Genomic DNA, 12,642 nt, shown 5'->3' with positions numbered 1-12,642 from the left:
TAACACACGGTTTGGGCACATGTGAGGACAAAAATCTTGTGGGTTGCCCCCCCCCCCCCCCCCCCCCAATTGGGGTTGACTTTGTAATTTTAGCTTGTCATCCAGTCACAAAATGCGTCTCCAAACTTATATTCCTATTTATAGTTAAATTGATACCCTGAGTTAAAGACAAAACAGAGGCACATATTTAGTTTTAAACAATGCTTGCAGAAATAACTCAGTCTAGTTAATAATGAAAACCTAAATGTCTTAGGTAACTAGTTCAGATGTCAGAAAAAAATATCTTAGGATCTAGAATTAACATGAAATAAAGTTTCAACACGTAAGGAATCTTCCTATGTCCTTACCTTTGCAACTTCTACCTAGGACTAGTGTAAATTAGGTAGTAACAAAAAAAATGCTAGTCCCTCTGAAAGCCAAGGTAAATGAACTGAAAAGAAGCTAATTCCCTGGTTTAGCACAGTTCAAACTGTACTAAACTTTTTTTTTATGATTGGTCTGAGTCTGTGTGCATACATTGTTAGCCTTGCATGTGAAGGGTTGAGGAGAATTGAGAATATTTTTCAGTTCTGATACCAGTGATTATAAGATTATTATAGAGTTGTGCTGGTATCTCTTAAGTTTTTTTAAATACTGTCTCTAACTGGAAAAGTTGAACAAGTCTGTTAGCAGTAATCTGCTAAATAAATCTGTATCCTCTACAGAAAGTATTTGCAAATGCAACTTGCATTGCAGGAAAAACCTTTTAAATGAAACTGTTATGAAAGATACAAATAGATAAACTATTTTTTCTTTTTATGTTAGGAATTTTTACGTGCTTGTATTGGACATGTGCAAATGTGTCCTGAGTGTTACACGCTTCAGGAGATCATGAGTATCATGGGAGGAAAGTTTCATACAGAGTTGACCTTTAGGCTGGAAAAAAATCTTCTTGCAATGGTAATATCTTATGTACCTGTATTGTTTTGGTGTTACTTTCAGATAAGTATAATTACATAGGGATTGTGTTGTGCACGGATTCAGGTTTTTTAAAAGTATTATTCAGTGCTTGGGTTAGGGGTTATAATTTATAATTAAAATTGTTAATGAAAACATTAATGAAATTATTTTGGTAGTAAGGCTGTTAACAGCCTTCACTGTATGTTTGCAATAAAAATATTACATTGATACTATTTTTTAAATGTAACACTAGCTTTATAATGCACCTGCATAAATCCTTAATATTTTTCATTATAAGTGCAATGTTGGGCCAGCATGATTTCAGTTAAAGCCATTTTCTGATACTGCTTGATTTCTTCAAGGGTACGGCAAGACGTGGTAAAACAGATTTCCCTACTATGCCTGTTCAGCTGCCCACAGATTATAAAACTGTTACATCTATTATGACTCCAGAAAAAAAGTCTTCTATTATTCACAGCGTAAGTAGCCTTTTTATTGTGACTTTAAAGCCATATTTTGTAGAGCAGAGCAATTTGGTCCTTTTTATGTGGCAGCATTAAGTTTATTTATTTATTTATTTAAAATTTCCCCCTAATCTTACACATCTTGTAGCATAGGAGAACACACTGTACCATTATTTGTTTAATATTTCATTTATAGCAGTCAAACTGCCCTATTCAAAAGTTGGGTTATTATCTTTTGGACCTAGTGCCTGTTGAAGGGACTTCATCTGTTCCCTCAATGAAACCTTAGAGAGGTCCTTAAATTGGAACACACTGTCTGAAATCTAGATAGAATTGTTTATTACAGTGTTCCTTTTAAACTTTGCTTTGCAATTTCTAAGCTGACCTCTCTATGTGTGAGTATGTATACATATACATGTATGTGAGTGGGTGTGAAGGCTTCTGATTTAAGAAAGAAGTCCTGAGGGTAAGAAAAAATACTTTAGACTGTCTAGTTTTCTGAACAGTTGATTAGGTTAGCTTAGCCTGGGAATTTCTTTTGCTAAACAGCATAAACTCCATTTCTGAGTTGAACAATTTTTAGATTCTATTCCACCTTGCAGTTAAATATCCGGTGAGTTTTTTATACTCTAGAACTTGGGTTTTTTGCCTGTTTATTCCAGATAATTTCTTATCTACTAATTTAGGACTTTGTTCACGTATCAAAAACCATTTGCATTGTGATTGCAAAGACGCTTTTGCTTAAGTAGCAGAGCTGACACAGGAGAATGATATATACCTCAAGAGATGTTACAGCTATGAAGAGAGAATATTTCTTATGATGTCTCAGGTGGCAGAAAAAAGAACATAGTTAGCTTTTTCTTATTTCTCTGTCATGGTCCTCACTGCTCCTGGGCTTCCGTTATCTTCTTAGTCCTTGATGTTCTCCTCCCACCTCGTGAGCATTCTCAGCCTCTTCATGCCAACCTGTACTCATAATGTTTAATAATTTTATCACTTCAATTCTGAATTTGTATTCTCCATGTGTTTATATTTGTCTTAAGATTCTTTCTATGTAATCTGTATTCAAACAGCTGGGCAGTTTTAACCAGACTTTAATGGTAGATGTCTTTATCGTGCTATTACTTAACTTGTAAGAAGATCTGTAATATATCTGTGAGTTAATCTGGGTTTTGTTTTTTGGGTTTGTTTGGTGTTTTTTTCGTTGTGGTGTTTTGTTTTGTTTTGTTTGGGGTTTGTTTTTTTTTCCTTCTGCAATGTACTCCCATATTTCATGATCATCCAAATTACTAATCAACCTAGTAATTTAGTAATTCAGATTTATAGGAATAGACTGAAAGATACAAGTTAAGAAGATGTATTTTCTCATGCTGCAAGGTAGATATACAAGATTCAGCCAAAAACCTTCAGGGAAATCTTTTGCTTTTTCATTTGATTCTGAAGCCTGGTACTGTGGTGGTATTTGGGCTTTTGTGGGGGGCACTAATCCATGTTTGTTTGGGTTTGGGGTTTTTCATATTAATTTAAATTTATGTGTGTGTGTGTCTTAAATATTTCTAAAAATTTAACTTTTTTCTCTTTAGGATGTTAGTTCAGATTCAAATGCAGAAAAACTTGCTTTGAAATACTGCCCTCAAGTTGTGTTAAGTAATCAGTCATTATTTACTTTACTCAATAATCATGGACTAAACTACAAGGAACAATGGGAAATTCCAGTTTGCGTTAAAATGGTCCCTGTTGCAGGTATAGTATGTTTTTATTACAAAAATTACGGGTTTTGTCGATGAAAGCCTTTATATATTCTCATAATCCTTTCGAGCTGACTGAAGAACAGGAAATTAGAAAATCCAGTTAAACCAACTGTGGGAAATCAGAATGTAGCCTGGTTTAGTTTACACAATAATAGAATAGTTTAATTTTGGTTTTATTAAAAAAGAAAGAAGCTAAGGTTAATGAAAATCATAATTGTAATTATAAGCTGATTTTTACCTTTTCTGAAGAAGTAGCACTCTAGAATGCAGCTCTAAGAAAATAGTTTCTCTTCAAGTTCTTTCATGTTTTTAATTTAAGGAATCAAACAAAGTAACAAAATTTTATTTCTTTAGTTCACACATCTTAAAGGGCAAAAATCTGAAGATAATAGTTTTCAGTTGTCATCTGGTAAGTAGTTGGGGACCTTTTGTGTTGTAAAGAAAAATGTTTAGTCTAATTGAAGTTATAATAAAACATGAACTTAAAAAAAATCCATTGCTATAGTTTGTCTCTCTTCAAGGAGGAAAGCTGATAGCAAGGTCATTTCATAGTTTTCTACACCTTGTTCCACCTTGCTACTGAGAATAGTAACAATCTCTAGAGGTATCACATTTCACATTGAATTTGGACATAAACCTATTTTCCACTTGTGGGGGGAGTGGGGAAAGAATCAGTTAAACGTCCTTTTGCATTTCAGAATTGTAAGTTCTGCTCCTGGGAAAGAAAAATGCAGGAAGTTGTTAAAATTATCAAGTGAACTGGTTTCAATAAGCTAAAAAAGGGGAAATCTGAAGTTTTGTGAAAAAACAAAGAGCAAACATTTTCAGGAATTTGAAAGGACCTATTTACATCATAGAATAATGAAGAAGTAATTAATTTCCATGGAGATCACTTTTTCCCATTTGCAACAAAAAGTGTTTTGAATAAACTGATTAATTCATCTGAAAGCTATACTTTAGTTGTCAAGTACTCCATCAGTAATATGAATGTGGATTTCTTCTCGTTAGTGTTTTTGGTTTGCTTTTTTCTTTTTTCTTTTTTTTTAATACACTAGGGGTTTTTTCATAATGAGTATTCCTAATGGTGGTTGTCTTGGAATGGCCATGTTGTATACATTTCACAGAAATTTGTATAGCAGGCTTCTGGATAGTAGTAAATAAGCTGTCAAATATCTGCAAATCTTACAAATTTTGTACTTTCCTATGTTAAATTAAATTATTTTATCTGTTACAATATGCCTGACTCCTTCTATATCAGCTTTACATTTTTAAACTTGATTTTTAGATCCAAACTAAGCACCTAAAAGGCATTCAGAATATGTTAGCAATATATACTGTTTCTTGAAAGGTTTCTCCTCTTCTTCCTTTTCCACCTTCCCTGTAACCCAACTCTTGCATCAATTATATTTTTTCATCCACAGATACCTTTTCTCTAAAACTGATAGTATGTTCACCATGTGCCTTTGCTTTCTGTATAATATTGGGCAGGGTATTGCTGTTATTTTTGGATGAATCTATGAATTTTTCATGTGTAAGTGTGTTAAGGTGTAAACAAAAGAGTGGGGCAGGAGAGCCCAAACATAGTTACTGATTAGAAGAAATATAAACTGCAGCCAATGAGACTTAAAAAAAATTCATCAATGGAAGAAAAAAGATCTTTTCGAAAACACAATACATTTGATGATATAATGCAGTATAAGGAATGATGAATCCTAAATTCATGTTTTTCAAGTTTTTTATTTAGAACCGCATTTAAAATATGATCAACTGTTAATGTGGTATGTAGTGCTGCTGCGGGATTCTAATAGTTCTGACTGTATATGGGCGTACTTTTATTTTCTGTCATTAATGAATGAGAGGTTAGTTTTTCATTTCTTCTACTGTGAATGTGGAATGGATTTGACCATAAGTGGAAGTTGAAAGATTTGTTATTTAAATTATAAAACAAACTTTTTTCCTTTCACTTAATACTTACTCAATATCTTTCTGTTCTTGAAAAGGTAGCAAACCAGCTAAAGTGGTTTATGTTAATTCACCCCTACTGAGAAAGGAAATGACAATAAGAGAGAGGAACCAAATCTTCCATGAAATTCCAATGGACTTCATAGCAACTAAAACATCCTACGTTTCACTTTCTGATGTATCGATGGACAAACCAGCTGAGGACAGTCTGTTTCAGTGGGATGTAGGTAGCTTCACCTGTTCTTAAAAAGAAACAAACAAACCCAAAAACCTAAGTTACTTGTTAAGTGAAAATGAATTAAAACTCAGGTTTCCTCTTGGTAGTTTTTCTACTGCTGAGTTGACCCGGTGTTTTAAAATGTCCCTCTAGTTCCTTTAAATGCTTCTATTACATTGGCTTTATTGTTTACTTCGTGAAAATGTATTTTGATCAGTTTATTTCAGTGGGAAAAGTTTTATGAACTTTATTTCTCTCTTGAAAGGTCTTTGAACTCCTAGGACTTAAGATATTCCATATTAAACTCAGGAAATTTTTTTTCCCAATTACTGCACCTTTCTTCCAACAGTCAAAATATGGATAGTAGAACATTTTTCATGTTTCCAATTTGACAATGTCTCATTTGTGATTAACACATTCTATTTTTCGGTTTGTTTATTTTTTAAAAAATATTATTTTTTTCTTCCCTGTGTTAAGACATCTTCTGATACTTACCAGTACAGGAAGATTCCCCTTCCAGATGACACAGGGATGGACTTTGATGATGATGTTACAGAACTGGAAACTTTTGGAGCAACTGTGAAGCTCTCAAGAACAACTAAAATGGAAAGTGCTTTTCCTTCAGTTAGTAACACTGCTAAAGTTCTATCACATGGCCTAAAAATGGAAAAAAATAATACATACAGCATAAACAGTGGAGGTGAAGAGGAGAAAAACACCATTTCCAAGCAAGGAGATTCAGCATGTGCCAACATGCAGCTTCCATCATTAGATGGCATTCAGTGCTTCAGCCCTGAAGAAAATCCATCTCTTAAAAGCTTTAATTCAGAGGAGGTAGGACTGAACAAAGCACAGCATGTCATGACCAAAGAAATATCAGTCAATGAAACAAAATTAAATACTCTATCTAATGCTGTTAGTTACAAGAAGGAGTCTGATACTGCACAAAAAAATGAGACTTACACTTCTTTATGCAGTAGTGACACAGATGAAGAGCATTTGATAATTGATACAGAATGTAAAAACACTGCTTGTTTGAAAACAACTGTACCAAATACTGTTTCTTGTACCTCTGCAGAGCCTGCTAAATCACCTTCCCCCACCCAGGTTCCATTAGCAAGCAAGACTGATAGCTCAGATATCATGTATCAGGGAAAAAATACCTCCAGAAAGCCTACAAGAAAGTTGTCCAAAGAATTTGATCCTGTTGGACAGATTTTGAAAATGCAAACTGAACTTCTCAAGTCACCTTCCCAAAAAGCTAATGAGCAGCTAGTGGTGAGCTGTGATGATTCTAATGCTATGCCAGTCCACATGTTTCAATCTCCAAAAGCTTTGGTGACCTCCAGCACAGAAACTGTGCCAGCTTCTGCCTCAAATCCTAACAGCTCATCTAGAAATACCTGGACTTGGCTTTTTCAGGGAGTGCCGAAGAGTAAGTAATTGTGTTCATTGTGTATGGAGTAAAATTTAACAGAAAACCGGTTTAACTCCTTCATGTGAAGAACATCCTTGCAGCATCTCTGTTACATTTGTTTAGAGATGTGACCTTTTTTTCTTTTTTTTAAACAATACATTCTCTGTGAAGGAAATGAGGATTACTGTCTGGCACACATAAGGGAGCATTTTGGGAGCTGTTTGTCCACAGAGGTGTATATACTGTTTTACTTTAGAGAAACAAGAAGTTGTTATACACTAGATTTTTAAGCAGGGAAAAGTAATCATTTGGTAGTGAAATGAGTTACTTGTTCCTCAGAAATTAAAATACTGAGGAATCTGGTCTGCAAAAATAGTTTCTTGTCAATCAAAAATGGAATTATGTTACATTTTCTGTAGAAGAAAAATGTAATCAAATTACATGATTAAACTTGAAAGAAAACTTGAAATCTGGCTGTCTAAGTTCTGAGACTCCCAGTTCAGTTGCTGTTTCCTAGTTTCTAACATCTGTTCTAGAAGGCTGAGGACTCACTACAAGCCACCTCTCCAAGTTCTCAGGCATTTAGCTGGAAATTGAACCTATGCTACACTAAGACCTCAGCCAAGAACTAGAAATCTTGAAGATCTTAGGGACCATGAACTTTGAGGTTTTTCTCACATCCCTGAGATGCTTCTGAGCTCTCTACAACTGAAATCAGAAGCACCTCATTGTGTTAGGTAAATTAACTGGAAGCTAGGCAGGTTGCATCAGGACAGACACTATTTTCCTGGAATATATAATTCCAATGAATCAATGCTTTTTGGTGAGAAAACATGTTTTGCAGGTGTCTTCTGACTAGCTGTGCATTTGATCACATAGGAATTAATTAATTACTTAATCTGTATTGGAAACAGTTAACACAACTAATTCTGTTTTAATTTAAATTGTGTTATCACTTCCTATGTTTTTGTTGATTTAACTGAATTTTAGTAGTCAGTAAAAGACCATGCCTCCTCCTCAGTTTGAAGGATTGAGAAGCATGGTACTCTTTCTATTTCTCCTTCTCTTAAAAAGTCAGATATGGAATTCAGGTGTTTGATAATAGAAATTTTTTTTTATTGAGGTAGTGAAACCAATATTGCTAAGATGCTGAAGAGTGACTGCTAAAGACAGCATAATTCTACAAATTGAAAGTTCTGTAGCAAACTGATAAACCTTTATGTGTGCCTTTTTTGCAGAAAGCCAGAACTGAGTTAAATATTTCACTAGCTGAAAAATATTTCTGGTCACTTGGGTGATAGTATCTCACACAGTATACATTTATTCAAAGAGGCATATAACTTCATGTTAAATGTATTTATTCACAGCACTACAGCAATACATATTTGTAGCTGTAGTTTTGACACATATTTCTACATATCTGCAGGAAAAAAAACCAGAGCTGGATAAATTTTCAATAAATAATCTTAAACAAGTTGGAGTTTATTCTTGTTTATTTAAAATGTTTTGTTAAAATATCTCCAAGGGATGCAGGGGTGTTAACCTACCTCAAAGCTGCACTTGGAGATCTAATAAGTGTTTCTTTCGATATGCTAGTATTGAAATTGCACTTGAAGCAAATTCAATTTTGAACAGAAGCTTTTGCTGCCATCCAAATATGAGGTTTGAGTTATGGTGTCTCTCAGGAGGCGTTCATTGTAAATAAAATTTTTGTCTCCTTTGTGTTGAGTGACTGTGGCTTAAAAACCAGCTTTGAACTCCGCTTGTACAAGAGTGGAGTCTCACAGTTGTTTGTATAAGAAATATATTATTGTTAATAATAACAATTGATCATATTATTTTATTATTATTTTTACGTCGCCAAGTCTGGCAACGCAAGAAGCACTTGGACAACGCCCTCAGAGATACGGTGTGAATTTTGGGGCTGTCCTGTGCAGGGACAGGAGTTGGACTTGATGATCCTTGCAGGTCCCTTCCAACTTGAGACATTCATGATTAGGATAAAATATGTGGAATATTTTAAAATATACTCTTTTAAAAGTTATAGCGGGCATTTCCCAAATTTAGTTTATTTTTTAATACATAAGTGACTTGTGCCTAATGAGACAATTTTCACCCCAAAATCTTATGAAACAAAACAGATCCTAATTAAAAAAAATCTACTGCAAGAGGGGAAAAAACTAACTGCATGGTAAAGAATGTGCAAGCTTGACATTTTTCTGGTTTATTTGTTGACTATAGGAAAGCTGCCAAATGAACTTCAGATGCTCAAAGAAGACCCTTCAGAGTATAAAGCACCTCAGGAGGGCAACCTTGTGTATAAGCTATTTAGTTTGAATGATCTGTTGTTACTTGTGCGTTGCAGTGTGCAAAAAGTGAAGTCATCGCCACGATACCATATAAAGAAAAAAACCCAGAAGGTACAGATTTTGCTGTTAGCTTTTTTGTTTTGTTTTTTAAACAGTTGTGCTCAGCTGGCATTGCTGGGATTCCCAGTCCTTCATAGCATTTGTGTTTTCATTCAGACATTTAATTGTAACTCTACAGTGTGTGTCTTTAAGTAAATATTTGCTGTAGGAAGAGAGGATAGAATAACTTGTGGTCTCTTTAAACCTACTTGATTAGAAGATAAGCAAATGTGATTCTGCATTTCTTACTACAACTGCATTATAGTAACACAAGTGGGTAATTAGATAAACTAATGTCAGTTTGAACTGTTCTGAAGAGTTAATGCAGTAATTAGGTTTTTGGCCCAAGGCTTTGAGAATGTTCATGACCATAAATACTTTCAAGCAGGATTCAGCCTTGCTATTGTGCCTAGTTAACCAGAGAAATAGGAGATGATAGGATGAACAACAGAGGACACATTTAAAGGTAAAAAGAGATCCTATTCGTCTTAGGAAATAGTTTGTCTTAAGGAATAAAATACTTAAAATGCGAGTGTAATCCAGATATTCTTTGTAACATCAGGAGAACCAAAGTTTATTCTGGAATCCTCAATAATTTATTATTTTGTCAAGAGTCCTCTGAATCATTCAACAAATTTGGTGTGGTATCTCCCTCCTCAGAATACCAGAATTATGGTGGGTGGGCAGGCATTTTGTGAGGTGTTTATGCCTCATTGAAATGGAGATAGATCTTTGTAACTCTGATTACTTGCCAAGATTCCATGCTCAGAATCTTATTTTGAACAAATACTGTGTCTACTATCGATCCACTGCTTATAAATGTCTGTGAATAGCTGCTTAGTTGGTTAATCAGAAACTGAGAACTGTTTATTTTTCAGAAGAGGCTTATATCTTCTCTGTTAGTGTTAACATGCAAAGATTAGCCTCTGATTTCAAATGAGAGTCCAAGCTAATTTCAAGCGAGACTCTGACAAGGGAAATAAATGGCAGGATTCCGCTAATAATAGGCAAATCAGAGCTATAATAATGTAATTTTTCTTAAATTCCTGCAGAGGGCAGTAGAGCACAGAAGTTTGAACTTCAAATTAATTTAGTTGCATGGAAAAATTACTTAGTGGCAAAATTTTATTATTTGTAAAACCTTGCCTAGGCTGCTTTTTTTGTTTTCTTGGGTCCATTTCACTTTCCTCTATATAGCGTCTCTGTAGTCCAAAGTTTGTACTGTGTGTTTCATAGAATGTGAGCCGTCACACAAAATCTGTGAAATACCTCTGTTGCTTTAGCTGTAGTGGAAGACTATGATGATCATCAGCTACAGAATGTAGTTCAATTGTAGACATTTTTTGGACAGTGAGTGCTGATTTTTCTTTTATCGTCACTTTCATAGCTTACTCCAATATTCCTGTTGCCAAAACTAGAATACCAAGCCTATTATGGTGTCGAAGCTCTTACAGAAAGTGAAGTATGTCTGTTGTGGACAGAGAGTATGCTGCATTCTGAATGCTTATTTTATATTGGTAAGTTCATGTGTTGATTTTGCTTAAGAAGCATGTGTGTCTGAATATTCATAGAATTAACAGAAAAAAAATACTTAAGGGTTATTTCATATGTCCTATTTATTTTACCTTCCTAATTTTGGTTTGTGCTCTTATTATGAATAAGTGCTTTGTCTTATTAGCATCATAATAGCATCGTAATCTTTGTTTTCAAGAACTGCATTTATTTGCCTTTCAAAGAGAAATGTATCTGTAAATGTGAATTTAGTGCTCTGAAGTTAGTAATCTTCATGACTTAAAGTATCTTTGGGGTTTGGGGGTTTGTGTTTTGGGTTTTTTTAATGAATCATTTACAACATTAATTATTTTATTGCAGGAGTGGTAAAAATATTTATTTATGAAATGTGAGCTATAAATGTATCTTACGTGAAATCTTTTTAAATAAGTTCATTATTACATACCAAAATAGAAGGTGAACGGAGGATTGGGTATGTGGTTCAGAGGGTACTGATCCCTTGGCTTTCGAGCTTGCAGATGGGAAAGGGTCAAATGTTACTTATTTTTCTTCTAAAACAAGCAATAATGTTCATATTTCTACACTGATAACATGTAGACAGATAAGATAGACAAGAATGAGGAAAAACAAGCAGGACAGGGCTAAACCAAGTTCGGTCCTTCAGAAATAAGAGAAATTACATGCTTTGAAAACAATGTACATATGTCTTATATCTAAGGTACTGGAAATAATTTTCTGGCTTTGCAGAAATAAAATTCCTAACAGGAAGAAGAAATACATAGTGTAAGTTTATGGAAAACTTCTCTCCATAGCTATGATACTCCTCAGGAGTTCTGAACACTGGATGACCTTACTTAAACACAATTTCCAGGCTTTCCATTGTCAATAGTTAACATACGCATGAAATTTAATTTCCTAATATGTTATATGACTTGAAACATCCCTGTCAGAGAGATGGTCTTAATACTCCTTGTCCTGTATCACACAGCAGATGGAAACAGGAGAAAATGCAATAGAATCTTTGAATGAGAAGTAACATATATTCAGTGAGGATGAAGTGGGAAAGTAAAAATATCACCTAGAAGAGACAGCAGTTGTAATTCAGAGCACAGAAAATAAAAGGACAATAAAGGAGGGATAAAAAGCATGGAAGTGTTAGCAGGAGGATATCTTGTAAAGATCATTCATCCAATATAAACCAAACATACTAGGAATGCAACATTATAAGGAAAGTTTCAGTAACAAATGTCCTGTAGAAAATGCTGTATTCATGTTTGTACAACAATATTTAAACGTCAGGAAAGTTTATGTCTATTAGGATACATATGTTGTGTAGAGAAATGAAAATTATGCATATAAAGAATGTGGGCAGATTATTTTAACAACCCTTTTAGTATATGGAGAGCTCTCTGATACCAATTATCTTGTAATTAATAAGGTTTTAAAAGGGAGAATCTGCAACAAAGTGGTTAGTCAAAAAGCATTTTAGAATGTTTGGCGCTTGCTAAGGAGTGAGAGCCATCCTGTTTGTACAGTGAATGAATGTTCTACAGTGGGGACTGCCTCACTTTCGTGTTGTAGAAAAAATTCTGGTTTTTACAGTTGTTATGGCCTATGGTTGCCTAACCTTTCCACTTGTGCGAGTTACACTTTTGCTGTTGGTGGCTCACATCAGAATACTATTTTAGGAATGCTGAGTTCTCTCTTTCCTAACTTTTACATACAAAATTTGCATCCTATCATAGAATTAAAAGGTTTATGTGAAATCTAATATATTTGAAGTTATAGTTTTGTTGATTGCAGGTATCTTTGTCATTCATATTTAATGGAAATTATGTTTCTAACTGTAAATTTTAAAAGCAATATTTGCTGTGGTTTTTCCCTTCTCTAAAAAAAAAATCTTCAAAAGAGCTAATTATGTACTGTTTTCCATTTCTAATTATATTTTAACGTACATTACTTGAAGCATTTC

At 34.1% G+C, this 12,642-nt stretch overlaps 1 protein-coding gene across 13 annotated transcripts in view; it reads left to right on the top strand.

The window, feature by feature from the left end:
* The window catches only part of ICE2 (interactor of little elongation complex ELL subunit 2), a 40,987-nt gene that overhangs the window by 6,255 nt on the left and 22,090 nt on the right, over window positions 1-12,642 (top strand). For 12 of the 13 annotated variants that reach the window (XR_010373768.1, XR_010373769.1, XR_010373767.1 and 9 more), the window contains 7 exons: window positions 805-939; window positions 1,302-1,418; window positions 2,987-3,146; window positions 5,155-5,339; window positions 5,811-6,768; window positions 8,992-9,170; window positions 10,546-10,675. Coding sequence is in view for 10 of the 13 variants with exons in the window: in XM_064456627.1 (XP_064312697.1) it covers window positions 805-939; window positions 1,302-1,418; window positions 2,987-3,146; window positions 5,155-5,339; window positions 5,811-6,768; window positions 8,992-9,170; window positions 10,546-10,675 (1,864 nt within the window). In the remaining 3 variants the exon portion in view is untranslated. The remainder of the gene's footprint in view (window positions 1-804; window positions 940-1,301; window positions 1,419-2,986; window positions 3,147-5,154; window positions 5,340-5,810; window positions 6,769-8,991; window positions 9,171-10,545; window positions 10,676-12,642) is intronic. The other variant, XM_064456628.1, reaches the window with a different exon arrangement.

The sequence above is a fragment of the Phalacrocorax carbo genome, chromosome 7, assembly GCF_963921805.1.
Source record: "Phalacrocorax carbo chromosome 7, bPhaCar2.1, whole genome shotgun sequence".
Taxonomy (NCBI): Eukaryota; Metazoa; Chordata; class Aves; order Suliformes; family Phalacrocoracidae; genus Phalacrocorax; species Phalacrocorax carbo.
This window is presented reverse-complemented; position numbering and strand designations above follow the sequence as displayed.